Raw genomic sequence first — 21,065 nt, forward strand, 5'->3', positions numbered from 1 at the left:
CAATGGTACCATTAGTGAGACACCAAATACCATCAAAGTCACCTTTTGAATTCACCACCATCACTTTCCATTTCATTCCATCCAAGTGTTCTGTATCAAATCTTGTTTGCTGTTTTCCGTTGTTTGGCAACCTTAATCCGCTGTGCATTGCTTGAACTATCTTTTCCAATATTGACTTCACACGAATGGGTTGAGGACTGTTTGGAGGGAGAATGGAACCTTTGTAGGACTCCTCCACCTTCCCTTAGGTGGCATCTCCCGATCCTCTTTCAAACGAATCAAGCCCTGTAAATAGTGCACGAAGCAAATGATATCGATTGGAATAAGGAATCCTCTTCTTTTGAGTGCCGGAGATGGTGTTAGCTAATGTTGAAAAAGAAACACAACCGTGTTATTGAAACACAAACTACTAAAAAGCCAGAAAACCAATATTGAACCGATTGTACCTAAATCGTAACCAAAGTTTTTCCCCGAATTATAAGCGATATTTTCCCCGCGGCAGTTACGGCAGAGGCTAAGGGAAATCCGTTCGGGTTCGGTTCGGTTATGGTTTGGCGGGTACCCGAATCAATTCCCGAACCGAACCGAACGATAAATTTACAAAAATACCCAATTTAACAATATTACACATTTTACTTAGAAATTTTAGCAAACTACAAACCCCCCCCCGGGGGCCACCCCCCCCCCCCCCCCCCCCCCCCCCCAACTGACACTGCCCTCCTTTCCCCTTTTACCCTCTCTCTCTCTCCCTCCGTCCCTCCCTCCGTCCCAGCACTTTCTTATATTTGATTTTTCTGTTATAAAATTTTAAATACTAATAATTTGTTTTCCACATATTTTTTTAATAAATTTATATTTTTGAAATCTACTAAACGAAATCTATCAAACAAGCCTAATATTGATGGTAAAATAATATAAAACGAAAAAATTATATTTTTTACGTAGTCTAAACTATCTAAAGAGGTTGAAAAATATGTTCCAAATTTCAATCCGTTTTTACGTAGTTTAATTATGACCATTTAGGATAAAATGAGCAGAAAACTGAAATCTTTCCACTGGTTTAAACAGATTGAAATTTGGAACACTTAATTTTTTTAACATTTTTAGACAGTTTATATATTAAAAAATATAGTTAAAAAATTAAGTGTTCCAAATTTAAATCCGCTTGAACCGGTAGAAAGATTTTAATTTCCTGATCATTTTATCCTAAATGGCCATAATTAAATTTTGACTCTAGGACTCTCGTTTATAAGCCCTAAGAGATATTTGATTCTAAAAGGCCAAAAATTTATTATGACCATTTAAGATAAAATGAAAAAAAAAACAAGATCTTTCCACCGATTGAACCGGATTGAAAATCGGAACACTAAAATAATTTTAAAAAAATAAAAAAGGAAAAAGATACAGAGTATAAATATTATTAGTTAAATAAAAAAATAACAAAAAATAGGTTCTCGGTATTTTTTTCCGAAAAGGTTACAAAGGTATTTTTTTCCGAAAAGGTTACAAAATTAATTGTACCGTTGAAAGTTGGAATGAAAATGGTTGAAAGTTGGAATGAAAATGTTAGAAAGTTGGAAGTTAATATATAAACTGTATAAAAATGTTAAAAAAATTAAGTGTTCCAAATTTAAATCCGCTTGAACCGGTAGAAAGATTTTAGTTTCCTGATCATTTTATCCTAAATGACCATAATTAAATTTTGACTCTAGGACTTTCGTTGATAAGCCCTAAGAGGTATTTGATTCTAAAAGGCCAAAAATTCATTATGACCATTTAAGATAAAATGAAAAAAAAAACAAGATCTTTCCACCGATTGAACCGGATTGAAAATCGGAACACGAAAATAATTTTAAAAAAATAAAAAAGGAAAAAGATACAGAGTATAAATATTATTAATTAAATAAAAAAATAACAAATTAATTGCAACGGTTGAAAGTTGGAATGGTTGAAAGTTGCAACGGTTGGCAGTATGAAGTTGGAAAAAAATTAATTGCTGTTCAAAAGTCCTTCTGAAGTTGGTAAAAAATTAATTGCACCATTGGTTGAAAAGCCCGTTGCAAATTCGACAGTAGCGCCTATATATTTAGTTGCCTATATATTTACTTGTGTATGTTTTGACCTATATATTCACACTTACTCTCATTCACCACATCCTTAAAATTTTCTCAACTTTCATTTCATTTTCGTAATTCATAGAAGAACATTATGGATCAGTGCAATTTTTCATTTTCAAAAACAGGTGAAAAAAAGTTATTAGCATTTACAATTTTATAAAAAAATAAAATTTTATAAAAAAATAAAATAAGAGTGAGAAAATACGGAAAGAGAGAGAGAGAGAGAGCGCATGGGTAAAATGGGAAAATGGGCTGGACCGGTGTCAGACCCCCCTGACACGGGGGGGGGCGGGGGTGTTGGGGAATTAACAGCTCTCAAATTTTATGGGGTTTCTCACTGTCAGCTCCTTACTCTCATAGAAGAGAGAACGACAACTCCCTCTCTTTGGCTCCCTCTTCTACGATCGACTTCACCGATCCACCTCGGCGTCGATTGACTTTGCCGAACTACAGAATAAAGATCGTCGATCTCAGTTCTTCCGTCGACACATTTTAGGGTTCACCGTTTCAATTCCTTTTCCTTCTCCGATCTCTACCTCTTTTCCAATCGAGTTCGTCGTCGGTCTCCCTCTTCCCGTAAGTCTATCTGCTTTGGTTGTTATATAGAAGGGATCTAATTCTCTCATTCACTCTCCAACCGAAAACGAGAAAATATGTATATTTTCAAGCATAAAGAAAACAGGGAAGTTGTTTGGAACATGTTGTGATGGTTTCTTTTCTGTTAAGATTGATTGAGGTATATGAACTTGTGCCCTAATTTAAGAAAACTGAGACTGATATTTGTCATTGATTTTCTTTTTCCTATTTTGGGTATTGAGTTTCTGTCCTTGATTTTCCATTTAACAGGTATGAACTACGTTTTTTGGTGGGTGTACTGGTTTGGCATGCTGTAGTTTTTGATTGGGATCATTTCAATTTTTTTCCAATACAGATTGGGGTAAAATTTTGATGGTTTTGTATCTAAATCCGGTTACCCATTCGGTTTCGGGTTACCCCGTTCGGTTCGGTTATGAGACAACTTTCCCCTCCCCATTCGGTTATCGGGGCAGACTCGGTTAGGGTAGTATTTCGGGTATTGGGTGCGGATATACCCATGTCTACCCCATTGCCATTCTTAGCTCAAAGTCATAAATCAAACAAGTACAAACAACCCCCCCCCCCCCTCACACACACACACACACAATTGTTTGCTGCTTTTTGTGGGTAATTTAGATGCTAAAACATAATCGTTGTTTGGGGTCTAGTAAATAAACACTCCTCACACACGCGAGGATTGAATCAATTTAACGCTTTGGCAGATTCATGGAGTGCCATACATTTAGGGGGCTCTTTCTAGGGTTCTGCCCTGGGCTGGCCCTCGGTGAGGGAATTTCTGAATAGACGTAGATGCTGTGGTAAAAACTAAAAACTAGACATGTATCTTTTTTAAAGAAGGATTCATGTTGCCTACGTCAATTGACTGAGAATTAGGAGAAGGATTCGTGTTGCCTACGCCAATTGACTGAGAATTAGGGTTAGAGTTTTTTTATTTTTATTTTATGATAACTCGGTTATAGAACCTGAGAAATCTCAGCCCTGAGACCTTAGGATTCTCAGCCCTGAGACCTAAATTCCCAAGCCTTGACCACCAGGACAAGTTTAAATTAGGGGTAGTCTCGTTTATCATCCTATGTATTCGAAATTGCTATGGGTCTGAGTTTTTCTTTTTATTATGATCAAGAAAATTTGATGGATTTTGACAGTCGTAGAGTTACCACACCATAATTTGTGACTTTATTTTTGGGGTCATTATTTGGTGCCTCTGCATTTTGCTTTTTGGATAATGTGAGATCTGTATTAGTCTGAGTGGACTTTATGGTGGGCTTTCAAAAGATTGGGAAAAAACACATGAAGATAAGGTGAAAAGGAGTTGATAAGGTCAAGTTAGGTTTTCCAAAAAATAATGGTTTATAGGTGAACTTTGTGCAATTAAATGCTAATTTTGCTTGTAATCCCTCTTTCGTTTTAGCAGTTGCGAGACAAATAAGGTCTTATCGGACTATAGACCAATTTCTTTTATCCTGTGGTGATATCACCAGATTGATGGTTGTAAAACATTCCATTTAGGTTGTATTTGGATGACAGGACTTGCAGACGTGAAATGATAATCTTATTCAAGTTCTTCCCATTTCCTCATTTGGGAGCTCTAGGATGTAAAATGTGATTCGTGTTCAGCTTCCCATGGCGGAATGAGAATACCACATAATGGGAATTTGATTGCCATACTCGCCACCATAACCTCAACTTTCTGGAGGAATACGAGACATTTAAGAGGGGGAAAAATGCTAGAGGGCCCAAAAAATGTGAAACATTATCCGTCATATTGAATTCCTAAACACTCATTAAAATTCCACATGGAATTTCATACACACATGAATCTTATTAGTTGCAATAAGTTTCTTCATGAGTTGATTCCTCCATTTTCTTCTCTACGATTTCTGCCATCCAATGATAGCCTTAAGTAAATAACACAAGGTGAGGTAAGGTTGAGACTGGGAGAGAGTTGTGTTATGATTGTTATCACTATTTTTTTCCTAAGTGGAAAGTGCAGTTCATCAGTTCGGCAACTAGAATTGGTTGTCGCTGAAGATCGCATATCTCATTTTTCCATGTGTACAAGTAAATGACCCTGCAGGCATGCCAAGTTGGGGACCGAATGCAAAAGATGAAACTCCTATCTTTCTCTAGATTTGCTACATATCATTTATGCATCTTCTCTTGAATTTTGACTTTTTCTTCTGCTCCATTGCAATGTCCTCTGGAAGCAAAACCCATCATATCTTGGAAATTGGACCTTGCAGCAAGTTGGTGGATAACTTCAACTACTGGATGTTACATGGAGATATTTAACTTGTCTAAGACAAATATTGATCTATTTGTGACACCGGTTCTGTTTGCAGGACTTCATTTTCATGAACTCTGGCTCTCCTTTGTCTTTATAGGATTTGCAACCTAATAAGTAAAACTAAACTCATTTGGCCAGAAGCACTGATACTTCTAAAACCTTGTCGTACTCGTATCCGTAACATATATCCAGCACCCAGCGTAGAGATGAAGCTAAGTTGATAAGACTTATTTTTTCTATGCATGATTGAAGACAATGAAGAATAACGATTTTGGTCCATAGTCCATACGTTCTTTAGTGTAATGGCATTAGATTCCGTTTTGTATCTTAAGTTTGGCGCTAAACTGTTATTCAATATTGCATTCTTAATCACCCAAATTCTTTCAGCTATTTCCTTTATTTGGAGTCTATTCATTATGTGTAACATATTGCTTCGAAATTATCAAATACATTTTTCATAGTTGTACCCTAGCCGTACCCTTCATTCTTTAGGGTTTAACCATATTGACGCACTCATGCTGTACCAATATCTGTACACGTGCTTCTTAGAATATGGGTATAACTTCTTTCTTGACGTGGCCAATGGTTTGCAATTTCTGCCCTAGCATTTTGCATATGGGAAGGTTTTTAAAGCTTATCAGAACTTGTCAACTGTGACCAAGCAAAGTTGTAGTTTTGTTTTCCAAGATCTTACTGCTGCATGTCATCTCCATATGAAAGTTTTTGAAAATTGGTACTCCCCCATGCATATGCAGACGCACAGTCTCAAGCTTTCCATTCTACTAAATTTGCTGCTCTGAATGTAACTCCATGGAGACTGGTGATTGAGACGTAATCTTGCTGGGTGTTTTTCTTTTTGGTTTCCAAAAATCTGGAAAACAAAATGCTGCTTTTATGTATTTGCCTTTTCTTTTCCAGTGCTGGTTAATTGCTGAGATAATTACCTTTGACTAATCCAGGAGGGTGTGATAGCTTAACCCATCAGGGCATGGCGGACTTAGAAAAGCTGCTTCTGGAGGCAGCAGGAAGAACGGGGAAGAACCGGCATTCGCCTCCGGCTAGAAGGCAACGCGATCATTCATATTCTGATGACTCAGATGATGGTCGTGCTTATGCAAGTAGGAAACACTCTGGATCTCAAGTCCCTTTGAAGAAGCGGCTTGACCCTACCGAAAGAGATGACGATGATGATGATCAGAGCAGCCAGGAAGAAGGTGGTGATGACGACGACGACGATGATGGTGTGGGTTTTGATCGTGATGGTGACAGTGGCGACGATGACTCTATCGGGAGTGATCTTTATAAGGATGAAGCCGACAGGCAAAAGCTCGCAGAGATGACGGAACTTGAAAGAGAGATCATCTTGTCAGAACGTGCGACCAAGAAAGACGACAAAGTGATGCGCGAAAAGATGAGGTCAAAACGGAACGATAAGACTCCCCAACCTAAAAAGGAGAAATTAGACAGTAGTCCGCGTCGTACGTCCTCCCGTGGTTTGCGCTCCTCTGCCAGGTCAGCTGACAGAGCAGCAGCCAAGGATGACGCTTTGAATGAGTTGCGAGCGAAGCGACTGAAGCATCAGGACCCTGACGCTCAGCGGAAGCTGAGGGATACAGCTAGGGGAAAAAGGGGATCGTCGCCAATCAAGCGGAAAAACTTCACTGCAGCAACAAGTATAAGCAGCTCCAGTCGTAGCGAAAGTGGGTCTGATAGTGAAGACGAGGAGTCGACTGGGGATGGGGGAATGATGGTTGACAGTGACGAAGAAAAGACCTCACGAGATTCTGACTTGCCAAAATTTGAGGATATAAAGGAGATAACTATTCGACGTTCCAAACTGGCTAAATGGTTAATGGAGCCCTTTTTCGACGAGTTGATTGTGGGCTGCTTTGTGAGGGTTGGAATTGGGAAATCTAAAACGGGGCCAATCTACAGGCTCTGTATGGTTCGCAACGTTGACGCCTCGGACCCTAACCGACAGTACAAGCTTGAGAACAAAACCACATCCAAGTATTTGAATGTTATTTGGGGTAACGAGAGTTCTGCTGCAAGGTGGCAGATGGCTATGGTTTCGGACTCCCCTCCTATCAAGGACGAGTTTGACCAGTGGGTTAGGGAGGTGGAGCGGAGTGGCGGTCGGATGCTTAGCAAACGGGAAGTGGTTGAAAAGAGGGAAGCGATACTAAAGACCAACACGTTTGTCTATTCGGCTGCCACCGTGAAGCAGATGTTGCAGGAGAAGAAATCTGCGACGCGGAGGCCGATGAACGTGGCGGCGGAGAAGGACCGCCTGAGGAGGGAGATGGAGGCGGCCAAGAGTAGGAATGATGAGGTGGAGGCTGAGAGGATCAAGGAGAGACTGGAGGAACTGGAGGCGTCACGGCAAGTTCAAGGGAAAGATGCTAAGGCTATAAGGCTGGCGGAAATGAACAAAAGGAATAGGGTTGAGAATTTCAAAAATGCGTCCGGACTGAAATCGGCGAATATGGGTTTGAAAGCAGGTGAGGCAGGGTACGACCCGTTTTCGAGGCGGTGGACTAGGTCAAGGAATTACTATGTTTCGAAGGCTAACGAAGGAGGAGCAGATGAGGCTGCAGAAGAGGTGGCAGTGGTGACAAATGACGATGATGATGCTACCACCACAACAGGTGGTGTGGCCGCCACAGCTGCCGCCTTGGAAGCAGCAGCAGATGCTGGTAAGTTGGTGGACACTCGCGCTCCGGTGGATCAAGGGACGGAGTCGAATGTGCTGCATGATTTCGACCTGCCAATCTCTTTGGCGGTGCTTCAGAGGTTCGGTGGGCCCAAAGGAGTCCAAGCGGGGTTCATGGCAAGAAAGCAGAGGATAGAAGCAACGGTTGGATGCCAAGTCCCGGTTAACGATGGAAGGAGACATGCATTGACACTTACTGTAAGCGACTACAAGAGACGCAGGGGGCTGCTTTGAACAATTTGCTCTGGTGAATGTCATTTCCAGTTTCCCAAGTTCACACTAGTAATTTTTTAATTCCCTGAACCTGATATCTATCTATACTGTCTAGATCAGGAGTAAATTGAAATTGTTGCGACTGTAATTTGAACTCAGAAATTCCTACTTACACTGTTTAGAGTTGTGTGTGGAATATTTTCTGGGGTTGAATTGGGACAAAAAAATGGGCATGCCGGTGAGCTGTTCTTATCTTATCATCTTGTTATTTTCCAGCATGTGGCCTTTATGTGCTTTCTCTTTCGGCTTTTCATGTTCGCCATATCCATCCCTTCGGAGAAATTTACTGATGAATTTCCTTGTATTCCAACTAACGTATGTTTCGCCAAAATCTATTAAAGCATGAAGTAAACAACTGCTTGGATTTCGTACTTACAAGAAAATAGCTCCAGATTGTCAATTTCACCTGCATCTTTGCAATTTACAGGGTATATAATATATATCTTAACCGGATGATTATGTCATGATTTTAACGTCAAAGTTTCCAAATTTGCATATATTGTTTTGATCTCACACACTTTTATTGCCAGAGATTGGTCCCAAGAATTACGGCAAACTGAAATCATGATCAAAATATCTTGATTGTTCATGGTCATAGGAGGTAAAATTTCTACAAACATTCTTGAAAGCACCTCATGCTTAGTCCAAATTCCAAAATTCAAATTAGACAGATTATCATTATGTCCAAATGCCTTCGAACTTCCTGAAAAGTAGAACCTAAACAAAGGTGACAATTAAAAAAAAAAAAAACTGTTCTAGGGCTCAATTCTGCAACCCAAGTACACAAATTGTACGCATTAGAAGAAGGAAAAAACTGCAACTTTACATATCAGGACATGTTCTTAGTACGTGTAAGAACCAAAAAAGAAAATAGGTAATGGGATAACAGAAACATAATATGCCCCCTTTGTTTTTTTGGTTTCTTTAACCCTAAAATCAATGTTTTTTTTTCATGGGGAAGCCTGCATCGTCGGGATAGAATCACAAGCCATTCTCACTTCAATTGTTCTGGACAAGTTTAGAATCACAAGCCATTCCAATTGAAGGTACCAAACACAGATATCTCCACTTAGTCATTGCTTCTGCACAAGGTTCTCTGCTGCATCTCCAAGCTCCAGTTCACCTCCTTGCCACTGTCCATCACTCGGAAACCAGTAATGATTCCTACACATGTTTTTGCACATATCTTGCACATACATTTTTGTGAGGCCCATATCGGGATCTCACCAAATGATCCGAACCGCTAATCTTTTTTAAAATATTTTTTGGAGGGTTCCAGTAAAAAATCAACCAGTGATAAGCATCCGTTTAACTCCGGGAGAGGGATTCGACAACTCCTGCCAAAACAGCTCTTTCTTCGTACTTCTCGGCATTTGCATGACCGGCAGCTTGTTGAATTTCTGCTAGCCTCTCCTCCACTTCTCTTTCACTATCGATTGTCTTTAACAAAACAGATTTTGCTTCCACGATCCGGTTCTGCATTACCAACCACCGCGGGGATTCAGGGATGATTATCAGTGCAAAAATAATGAACACCGACGGGAGGATTCCGACGCCAAGCATTACACGCCAGTTTACATGCACAGGAAGTCCTGAAAATGCATAATTCGAGAAGGAACCAAGGAGGATTCCGAGGTTTATAAAAATCTCCGGAAAGGAAGTTAGTGCTCCTCTTTCAATGGAAGGTGAGATTTCAGCAATGTACAATCATGACTCCAAAACCTATACCAATGCCCGCTAGTAAACGGCTTACCATCTATATGATGATAGAAGGAGCAAGTGCCATTATAGCCGCACCAGTTTGAAACAGAGCGGCTGCAAATCCCATTCTACCTATGGCGTCGGATGTTTTACCCCCGGCTAAACTCCCCAACAATGAGATTCTGCTCAGAATTCCTACAAGGACTTCTTCTTGAACCTCGGTTATGTGTAAATCCTCCTGGATAAATATGATAGCTCCACTCGTAACGCCAACATCTAGGGCAAAAAGAAAGAAACAGTGTTACCAAAGTGCTTGGAAGTATGTTGCACGTGTAATCTCTAATAATGGAAAATGATCTCTTAAAAGAACGAGTTGTGCAGTACGAAATAACATAAAAACATATTCGTGAAACGCATTAAGTTTATACCTGTATTCTTATTTATGACAGGAATTGGGAAGAAATAAGAGATATTTGAACCCGTTAGATTCACCTAAATAAAATTTAATGGTCACATGGTGAACTTCTGAAACTCAGCTCTATTCTACAGCAAGAACATTCCCATGGAAGCTAGGAACGAGATCTTTGATAGTTTGGGTACTACAAGGATTAATGCTTATTCAGGTAATTATCCGTGTTGGCATGTTTTCTAGCTGAAATGGGAAGATCTAAAAAGCGGCCGGGTAAAGAAAGTGCGTTAAACTCCCTCCCTTCTTATGTGATATCATGTTTGAAATTCCTGATTCGTATGTAAAGACCTCAATACCGCATTAATATTCAATCTGGCGTGGAGCGACTTGGGGACGGATGGAAACTGATGGTGATGGTTTGGACTTTGGAAGGCTAAATATTTCCCACAAGATTATTTTCTTAATGCTAAGCTGGGCTCAAAGCTTCAAACCCCTCTTGGATTTGGAGGAGTATTAACGTATTATAGAACATAGGAAAATCTTATCAGTTGGAGTTGGATGGAGGCCATGGCACAGGCACTTCCAATGTCGGACGGTTGTGATAAAACTCAGATGGCATTTCATCCCTGATCGGGACTAAACTCCCAAATCTGTTTGTGAATTGGCCTCAAGTTGAAGCATAATACTAGCTATTAAGGGAGGAAATGGCAACTCAAGGATCAGTGATAATCATAAGAAGCTTTACGAATATTTGTTGGGCTCTCCCTACTGAAGGTAGTAAGATCAAGTAATTTATTTGGAAAGGATTTCATGACATCGCACCCATTAAGGAGGTCCTGTTGAAGAGTAAATTAATACTCCAAGATGTTAATGTCACTGCAAAGTTACCCTTGTGTGGAAACTATAGCCTCCATGGACTGATATGGATCTGATGGAATGGGACTATATAGCTTTATAGGACTCAAATGCATGTGCCAGAGAGGTGGAAGGATGAATCATAACCTACAAAGCACGGACACTTCGCCAGACAATTGTCGGACACCAACACTCTCCAGACAAATGTCAAACACCCAATCCAAAGTGTACTATTTTTTCTTAACACTTTTCATTCGGACATTCTATGGATACTTTGAAAAATGCTCCAGACACTCTCGGGACACTCGTAAGACAATTCGAATTTAAACAAAATAGCAAGCTTTAGTTTCAATTTTTGGATGTCTTCGCCACAAACAAGTGTTCATTGCCAATAAAACATGTATGAGTCTCCAGCCCATCTCCACAACATCATTTTGAAGAACCAAAACTCCATTTTAGAGAATCATGACACTTCAACCCAACTCTATTTGACGTTTCCAAATTGGAGACTCCAACTTTCATTCTCCATATATGGAAACCCTCCCACCAAATGGAAACGCATCACCAATTCTCCCTTTATTTTTTTTATTTATCCAAAATTACTATTTTACCCATTTATCTTTTGCATCCAAGCTGTTGAAGGGAGTGATTCAGTTAACCCTAATTTATAGGGGTGAGAAAAAAACTGTCAATCCGCGAATCCAGTCCAAACCAATCCGAACCACATAGTTTGGTTTGGGGTTTTTTAGAAGTGTGGTTTGGCTCCGATTTAAATTTTTTTGAACCGTGTTCAATGGTTTGGTCTATGGATTTGTGTTAACGGTTCGGGTTCCAATTCGAACCATATGTATGTATGTGTGAATGTATGTATATATATTGATATATACACGATTTAGATACACCAAATAAAATTTGTATGTTGAAACTATATTCCTATTTTATCTAAACCTAACATAATAAACATATATTTGCAAATTGCATCCATATCTTTCTTTCCCGGTCAATAATATGCACTCTTTGTTAGACACTATTTTTTTTTCTTAATTAGTTTTTTTCTTTACATAGGAAAAGAATTGGTTTTTATACTAATAATGATTGATTTAATATCTCCCAGTACTAATTTAAATAGTTTATGAAGATAGATATCTTAGTTTCATGCGAACCGTGGTTCAAAACCTAATAAACCAAACAGTTTTTTTTTTATGGTTTGGTTCTATGCATTCTATGAATTGATTTGGTTTTTCAAATTCACAATCCGTAAGTATTGATTTGGTTCTTGGTTTATTATAAAATCGAACCAATCCGGACCATACTCGCCCCTACTAATTTGGTTTGGAAGTCAACATCAGCATTTTTCTTTTGTAATTGTGAAATATATGTCTACCAAGCATATCGGTTTTCGCCTACCTATAATGTAAAGGCTACAATGCACTGACATTGAACTGAATATAAGAAAACATATGTTGAAGTTTCCCAAATCAGGGTAGCCTCCGGAAGACAACTCATAGATCTCCGCATCTTCCATCTCACTACTTACATTGCCCTCGCGGCCCTGAGCCGCGCTCGTCGAAACCTCAGCGAAATCCTCACTGTCATCAGAAATTATTACAGGATGAGATTTATTTCTCCTCATGCATTTGAAGAATGGGAACGTCGTCGTCATCATCGCTACCCTTAAGTCGCCGGTTACCTAGAGAAGAAAAAAACAGAGATGCAACAGCGCAAGACATGTAGCGTCATGCACATTGAAGTCCAAAACTCACAACCTCAAACTTACCGGCACGGCTTTGTGCCGATCCCGTTATGCAAGCGGGAGAATTAGTCGTCACGACTGGAGCTTTCCTCAATGCCACGCTTGTAACACCATGGCGAGGGAAAAAGAATCATCGGTCCATAAGAGCAAAATGAAGCGTAGATCAACGAACACGAAAAAAGCTCAGAAGAGTACCTTCCTCAGCCGATTATGCTGAGATCCATCATGGGCACGAGCAACCATTTGTGAACGAGTACACACTCCAAGCAAGCTAGCTTTGTAGACGAGCAGCAACAGCAGCGTGAACCTTCGTCGCACTCTCAACAGCCCAACGGCTCTCCATTCCACGCTGCTCTAGCCTTTTCTTACGTATCGCGCGGAGTGTATTATCTTTGTCAAAAACCTCGACAGGGGGCTAGACAGTCTCACTTTGGACAAACTCAAGGAATAAGTCCAGATTGTGGCGCCAATACATGCTACGGTTCGTGGTATAGTATATTAAGTTAGGCTCCTCAATTAGATGTCATGCAAAAAAAGAGTGGGTTGTACATCAGTAGCAACATCATCACACATTTGTCTTGAAAAATTGAACGGCTTCGATCTACTCTGATTGTGAGAATAGAACATTTTGTGTTTAAATAGAAACAACTGTCTGAGGGTTTTCTTTAAAGAAAATGGAAATAAAACATATATAATTGAATGAGGCAATTCTAGATGATGATAAATTAGGGAAAATAAGGGGTTTTAAATTAAACTTGGGACCCCCAGGCCACTTGTTACTTCCCTGTATATGGCCATTGCTCGATCCATCACTTTAGCCTTTTGCAGCTTCTCTGCTCTCTTACGTCCGCATGGATGGGTTGAGAGTGCATTGTGACGGCCTCCATCATCGATCTTCAGCTCAACTCCTGGTGCCAGTCGAGGGTCATACCCTGCTGATGCCATTAACATCATTCCTATGTAGTCTGCTTCCATTTCTCTCCTACCCAAAAACAAGAAAAAAGCAAAAATTAAAAAACAATTCCAAAAGCAAAAAACAACTCATCTTACCAAGCAAAAACTAATGGGGGCAACTTGTCTCTTATCCACTCTGGGCCTATTTGTTTTTCCAGTTATAAGTCACATAATTCGCGTCCACATCTGTGAACGGGAGCACGATTACTAGCGTGAAAGCGTCTTTGAAATACATAATGAATTAGTAAAATTCGCGAGAGCAATGATTGAGAGGGCGAGCACAGTACGAGAATTGAGAGTGGAAGCGCATGTTATTTTGAAAGATTATGTGACCAAGATCGGGATTAGGGCATGAGGTTTAAGGAACAACAGACCTTGTGTTTTGTTAAAAATCTTAGGGTTGGGATTGAATATCCGTACGTCGAATATGGAGTTTCAGGAATCATAAGGTACACTTTTATATCGTAATATTGAGAAAAACTTCTTTCCGGAGGCTCCGTAAAGAAGGTTTTTACGGAGGCAAACAATCTCACTCGTTCAAAAGTGTTTTAGGTGGTCCATATTTTAGTTAAACTATTTGCGTGAATAGTTTATTTAAAATTTGGACCATCGATTACCGATACGAACTGCAAGATGGGGCGACGCAGAAACCTCTTTTATGGACCCTTCGTAAATAAGGCAACCTCTGTAATATTAATTGCTCACTATTAATTTTATGAAATTACATATTATATGAGATTATAAATATATGTCTTTTCTACACGAATCTTCGTATAAAGACGCCCTTAACTTATTAAGTCAAGGACGTCAATTTCCCACCGATTTGTATATGCAGAAACTTTTGCTTGAATTGTAGAAGCATTTTTTGGTCTTAGTACCACAGTTGATAACAATTATGTCGGAGTTGGATTATGCATGTGATGACCTTTTTTGACTCTATTACCCCTGTCTCCTGTCTATTCCTAGAAAGTTGTCTTCCACTACCAGGTTTATTCGAAAAACTATACTATATTTTGGATACCGGTCATGTGACGTGTCATCAAAGTATTAATAAAATGTTCTTCATTATATGACTAATGAATAATATTCTATTAATACTTTGGTGACACATCACATGGTACCTAAAATATAGTACTCAAATATAGTTACCGTTTTTTGGGTGAAACAAGAAATAACCCCGAATAAAACTAACCCGAAATAATATATATTATCATAGCGTAGCCAAAATCATATAGTCTTATAGATGACCAATAAATAGGAGTTCACTCAATCATTCAACTCAAAAAATGAACAACAAATGAACGCATCGTATGTAGACTAGGGGATCCATGATCTTTACCTCCTGGAGATGAAGGCTAAGAACATGTTGATTGGGTGGTATTCAGGCTTAGATTTAGGATCCGGTGGACAGAGGATCAGCAAAATGATAACCCACAAAAACCTGAAATAACCTTCTGCGATATGCCGAGCTATTCCGTGCCCAACCTGCAGGTACGTACGTGCAAGATTCCTAGTTAATTTCTCACTCTATGTGTAACTCTAGTTTTCTTTTCTTTCTTTTTTTCTTACAAAAAAAAAAAAACAAATGAAGGGTGGCCGGCTAGGAAGGAATGTACGTACCTCATGCCCAAGAACAGCTGCAACCTCTGCATCAGATTTAAGTTTCCTAAACAACCCAGTGAAGAATACGATCTTACCATTTGGTATGTAACAAGCATTGGGATTATAAGGATCATCCACCACCATCACTTCCCAGTTCAAACCATCCAAATGCCTAGTAGCGAATCTCCAACCGAATCTCCTCGCCCTCTTCTGAATCCCTGCCTCCTTAGGCTTATGACAGACCAACTCATTTCCAGTACTATACGATTCCGCTTCCAAAGGCTCCTCTTTTCTACTTGTACCCCCAGGCGTCAATTCCGCGGGGTTCTTGAGTTCATGCACTCTGACGCTGCTGTCTTTCTCCAGTCTCAACCCGCTCTGCATTCCTTGAACAATCTCCCTCAGAATCCGCTGCACTCGAATGCTTTGAGGGCTGTTTGGCGGGAGGATTTTCCGTCGGTGTTCCTCTTCCTGCCCCTTAAACGTCCATTCTCCCAACTTTCTCTCCACCGTTTTGCATGACAGAACTATATGAAACCGCCCAGAGATCGGAATCCTCTCCATCCTACCGAAGAGGAGGGCGATCAACACGCATGAGCCAATCACGACAAGTTTGGGGTTGCGTAGCATGATTCCCCAAGGATCCCTTTTAAATCTAACAAGTGCGCGCTGCGTTTGGCGGATTACGAGACCCCTTTGAAGTCTAGCAACTGCGCGCTGCGTTTGGTGAATTACGAGTCCAGTTTCCTTACTGTATAGTTGAGGTTGGAATCTGTTTCCGTGGAAAAATCTCCTTCCGGCATCAAGGAGGAATCTGGAACTCATGGTCTTTGCACCAAACAAACACATGACTGAAGAAAAAATGTGGGCTTTGTTCCTTACGTATGTGCTTAGATTGGAAGGGAGTTTATGGTTTTTCTGGGCTAACGATAGACTAATACCTTGCAAACCAAATCGGGCAATAACCTTCTGAAGTTTGCCCTGATCATGAGATGCGATCTTGTTCGAACATAGTGTTCGACATGAGACGAGAATGTAATCGCTTGTGCTTACATTCTATATCTGATGAAAATGTAATCGCTTGTGCTTCATCAATGGAGGCCTAGGGTTCATCAATGAAAATTAATGAAATGGGTGTGTTTTACTTGTGCATGCCTGCATGGTAATTGGATGGTTCATTTTGGGTTTCTTGGCAAAAAAGATATCGAAATCTAAGTCTAGTGGTGGATATATAGGGCAAATTATTTTCCGATGAGGCGGCAAACCCACCAGTGTGACATGGTGCCTTTCATCAGTCTCACGGGTAGTGTACACGGTCCGGATTGCTCCGGTTCTCTAAAAAAAATAGTAATCGAATCATTCCAAACGATTCCAAGAAATTGAGAACCAAAACCTAACCAATATGTGTATGGCACCTGACCAGAACCAAACTGCAAAATCGGTCTGATTTTGGTTCTGTTCCGGATCTATCCAATTAGTATCTAACCATTTTTTCAAAAACGCATGAATTTATAAAATAATTGAGAATTTAAAGCAGCAAACAACTCGTAAACTAATTATAAAAGATTCCGAACTCAATTGGAAAAGTAATGGAGTAGGAAAATAATGAAATTGAATACTTAATGATTCGAGTTTCCATAAACACAGTAGTATATTACAGAATTTCCTAACAAATGAGATTTCTCTTCTAAATAGGTTAACTTACCAAGAAAAAAATTTAACTTATCAAATTAAAATATATAATAAAATATATTCATAGATATATAGTAAAACGGTTCGGTGTACAGTTATAATCACGGTTCTTAAGTTGATAACTAGTAACTGAACTAAAATTAATGGTTCTTATTTTTTTTTAGAACCATAACCAGACTAATAAACTACAGAATCGGACCCAAAAAGAAAAAAGAAAAAAAAAAGGATGGTTCGGTCCGAATCGGACCTGTTTAACGGTTGGGTTCATTTTCTTGAAGCCCCCCTACTCGCAGGCTATTTTTTGGATTCTATTTATCTAATATATTTGCAGGATGTGTTCATGATTTTACACTATTTCCGAACTAGTTTAACATATTTGTGAACTCTGAAATTAAGTTATATGTTTTTTCTGAATTTAACTTATTGCTTAGAAATACATAAAGAAAATCCAAGGGTAGCGGTCTTGGCCCTGGTTTAAGGTGTTTGCTATCTCCTAATGTTTGAGGTTCAATTCTCTTTGTTAATTAGCAATTCTTGCAATCATTGCATCCCCACAAATAAACGTTGTGTGGAAGGAACTATAGAGATTAGTTTGACGTAAATGTATAGACCCTGCACAAATGTGTGGTGGAGAAGGGTGTTGGGGCAGAATGTGGCGGTGCCCCAGGTCCACCAAATAATTATTCCTTTAGTGCAATCCTTTTGTTAGGGCCGCATTATTATTAGGGAAAATGAGGACGTATTTTGATAATTAATACTCGCAAAGAACATACTGAGAACATTTTTTAATGCTGAAAATGTTTTTAATAGATATTAATTATCAAAACACGTCTTTGACCGTCATTTTCCATTATTATTAACAAACAGTGTTTTGGAGCCCACGTTTTGCATCCCAGTTGACCCGTGGGCTTTAAAGTGGGCCTGACACTCTTTTTAGGCTGGCACTAGATAGGACAAGCCCAGAATAACTGGGTCCGAAACCAAGTTTGGGATTATAAGGAAAAATGACGGCCCAGGACGTGTTTTGATAATTAATATCTGTTAAGGGCAAGCTAAGAACATTTGTTAATACTGAAAATATCTTTGGTGGGTATTAATTAATTGTAGATTCAGAAACGATTTACCTCATTGTAACGTTAAACAAAGTTAATACAGTATAACTTAGGGTTTTTCTATTTATATACAATTGCTTTAGATGTAGATATACCTAATTTTGACATTAAAACGAAGTTAATACCATAACTGATGGTTTTTCCACACTTTAAATCACGGAAGACTTAAAGAATCATCCTCGGGTGCCACTATTCGTAAGTTTTCATCCGGCGTTTTTTTTGCACTTATGATTTCATCCTCAGTTTTTCATATTACCAAGATTGTCCTTATTTTATATATATATTATCTTTATATATAGATATATATATCGCAACCGAAAAAGGGGACCAAAAATTAATTCTCTCATCCCCGCGATAAAATTGGAGCTCAATTTTCTCTCAATCCCGAAATTTCCGGGCACTTCCATATCCATTTTTCATCTAACATCCAAACCATTTAATCCCCCCAACCCAACCTTCCAAAACCATTAATCTGCCTCGTCATCCTCACCGGGAATCCAAAACCATTAATCTGTGTCGGCAGGACCAAGACTTCGTCGTCATCCTCGCCGCCCTCTTGTGTGCCATAATCTCTGACAGAGCCGCCACCCGCTCACCTACTCTGCTGCCGCCGGCAAACAAAAGGCCTCAAGAAGAAAATTCTCAATTCTCTCCCCAAGCTCACTTAGAATGCCATCGAACACACCGGTAAATTCTCCAACTGCGCCATTTTCTTGACGAAGTTCGTTGCAGGAGACAAAATCCGAGCATTGCCATAGTGCAGCCATGGATTCTACGTGGCTTGCATCGACACATGGCTGGGATCTTATTCTTCATGCCCGTCGTGTCGTTAGATGTGTGTGACCGCCTCCAAGTACAAGAAGTGCAGTGGATTCCCGACGAGTTCCACGGCTGGAGAGTCTAACCAACGGTTGGATTGGCGTTGAGGATGGTGTCGGGAGATGCACGGACCATGGTTTATTCATGTATTTCATGGTTTATTTATGGATTTCACGGTTTATTTGTATATTTCATTATTTATTTGTTTACGATTTCATGGTTCATTTATGTATTTCATGGTTATTTTTAGTCATGGTTTGTATATTCATGAATTATTTTTATTCATGTATTTCACGGTTTATTTATGGATTTCATGGTTTATTTGTGTATTTCATGGTTTATTTTTATTCATAGTTCATGAAATCATGGTTAGGATTTGTATTTTTTAAATAAATCATGGTGTATTCATTAAATCGTAATTGTAAGTGTATTCATTAAATCGTAATTGTTTAGATTGAATCGATAAATCATGGTGAAAAATTCAAGAAATTAAAGAGAGAGAGTGATTTACATTGAAAAAAAGATAACAAAGATTTGAATTTATCTCCTTCCTTTTCAAATCACCAATCAAATTTCACTTAATTAGGAAATTATATTTACATAACTCCTAATTACATGCCACTTAATTAGCCAATAATATTTATGCATATTTATATGTATCACCAAATAAGGGTAGATAAGGTATTTCACAAGTGAAAATGATGAAAACATAACCGTTCAAAATGGCCGGGATGAATACTTACGTGGGATGAAATATAAGGATGGATATTTAAAAACTCCTTAAATCACTACGTTGGATCTCTTAATTATAAACTAAAATAGTACTATCAATCACCAATGTTCAAGTAATTGTTGATGTGAAATGAGAAAAAAATATGAGTACGTAAAAAATCAATATCCTACAATATATAGTGTTGCGGGGTCATTAATTATTTGTGTGTGAAGAATCTTAAAAGCGATGCTTGGTGGAGTAGTTTCTATTGAACACCATCATCGCTAAAAAGTATAGGGAGAGAGAGGTTTAAAGAGAGTGCCTGATAATTGAGAAATTTTTCAGTGCCAAGCAGGTACCACGTGGTGCCTGCTCGGTGCATTCGGGTCGTCCATTTCGGTTTTGGACGGCTCGGATTTGGAGAGAGAAAGAGAAAAGAGAGTGTTTTAATCTGGACCGTCTAATACACTTTTGGACAGCTTGGATGTGTCCGCTCGGGCACCACATCAACCGGGTGACGTGGTACCCACCCGGCACTGAAAAATTCTCTTGATAATTTGATCTGAACCTTTTCTTATATTATTAGGCTCCTCTAGTTGATGTTGTGCCAAACAAAAAAGAAAATTAATAAACGGATTGTACATCGGTAGCAACATAATCAACCTTTGTCATAAAAAAAAATTGAAAGGCTACGGTGCTTTTGAGAATAAAACATTCATTTTACAATGTTAAAACAATGCGTGTGTTTATAAATGGACAAGTTTTCGAGGGTTTACTTTGAATAATAAAATGGAAAGAAAACATTATTTAAGTAGTGCTATTCTTCCTGTGCACCAGTAAAAATAGGGTGTTGCTATTCGCAGACCTCTATTTTCTCCCATAACCCACTACATTTCGGTAAATGGTTGTTGAAAATCATACATAATATTTCGGTAAATAGCTGTTGAAAACAAGATTATATTTCGGTAACTACATGTCGAAAATATGTTCAACTTTCGGTAAACAACTATCGAACATACATTTTCGGTAAATAGCTGTTAAAAAAAATATTACATTTCGGTAATTGGAGGTTGAAAATATATCTCAATTTCGGTAACTAACTGTCGAGTATAATTGAAAATTTTTAATGGGCTATGGGAGAAAATAAAGGGCCGCAAATAGCAGCGCCCTTAAAATATTTTCAAAGAATGACTAGGAGAATAAATTAAGTGATGAAATTGTAGATTAAAAAAATAAAGAAAATAATGGGGTTTTTAAACAAAACTTTTGACCCCAAACCACTTTTTACATCCTTGTATATGGCCATTGCTTGATCCATCACTTCAGCATTTTCCAGCTTCTTTGCTCTCTTACGTCCGCATGGATGAGTTGAGAATACATTGTGATGGTCGCTGTCATCAATCTTCAACTCAACTCCTGGTGCCACTCGAGGGTCATACCCGACTGAAGCCATTAACATCATCCCTATG

General features: G+C 39.0%; 3 protein-coding genes and 1 pseudogene across 3 annotated transcripts in view; 1 reads left to right on the forward strand and 3 right to left on the reverse strand.

Moving 5' to 3' along the window:
• The first annotated feature begins 3,642 nt into the window (after positions 1 to 3,642).
• LOC131331968 (protein RTF1 homolog) lies at positions 3,643 to 8,184 on the forward strand. Its single transcript, XM_058365949.1, has 2 exons — positions 3,643 to 5,275; positions 5,961 to 8,184. Exons 1-2 carry the CDS (start codon positions 5,257 to 5,259, stop codon positions 7,946 to 7,948), a joined length of 2,007 nt encoding a protein of 668 aa, XP_058221932.1. The 5' UTR covers positions 3,643 to 5,256; the 3' UTR covers positions 7,949 to 8,184.
• Positions 8,185 to 9,273: 1,089 nt separating this feature from the next.
• On the reverse strand, positions 9,274 to 9,974 carry LOC131331919 (probable polyol transporter 4; annotated as a pseudogene).
• Positions 9,975 to 13,409: 3,435 nt separating this feature from the next.
• On the reverse strand, positions 13,410 to 16,290 carry LOC131333535 (mitochondrial metalloendopeptidase OMA1-like). The gene is made up of 3 exons (XM_058368098.1): positions 15,280 to 16,290; positions 14,999 to 15,144; positions 13,410 to 13,687 (listed from the first exon to the last, which is right to left on the reverse strand). The coding sequence occupies exons 1-3, from the start codon at positions 16,108 to 16,110 to the stop codon at positions 13,450 to 13,452; spliced, it is 1,215 nt and encodes a 404-aa protein (XP_058224081.1). The 5' UTR covers positions 16,111 to 16,290; the 3' UTR covers positions 13,410 to 13,449.
• Positions 16,247 to 21,065, reverse strand: part of LOC131331920 (mitochondrial metalloendopeptidase OMA1-like) — a 6,759-nt gene continuing 1,940 nt past the window's right edge. The window contains exons 4-6 of the mRNA XM_058365886.1: positions 20,885 to 21,065; positions 16,531 to 16,596; positions 16,247 to 16,363 (exon numbers count right to left, since the gene is read on the reverse strand). The exon at positions 20,885 to 21,065 is cut by the window's right edge and continues 21 nt beyond it. Of these exons, the coding sequence (XP_058221869.1) occupies positions 16,247 to 16,363; positions 16,531 to 16,596; positions 20,885 to 21,065 (364 nt within the window). The remainder of the gene's footprint in view (positions 16,364 to 16,530; positions 16,597 to 20,884) is intronic.

This window comes from Rhododendron vialii, chromosome 7a, assembly GCF_030253575.1.
Source record: "Rhododendron vialii isolate Sample 1 chromosome 7a, ASM3025357v1".
Lineage (NCBI taxonomy): Eukaryota > Viridiplantae > Streptophyta > Magnoliopsida > Ericales > Ericaceae > Rhododendron > Rhododendron vialii.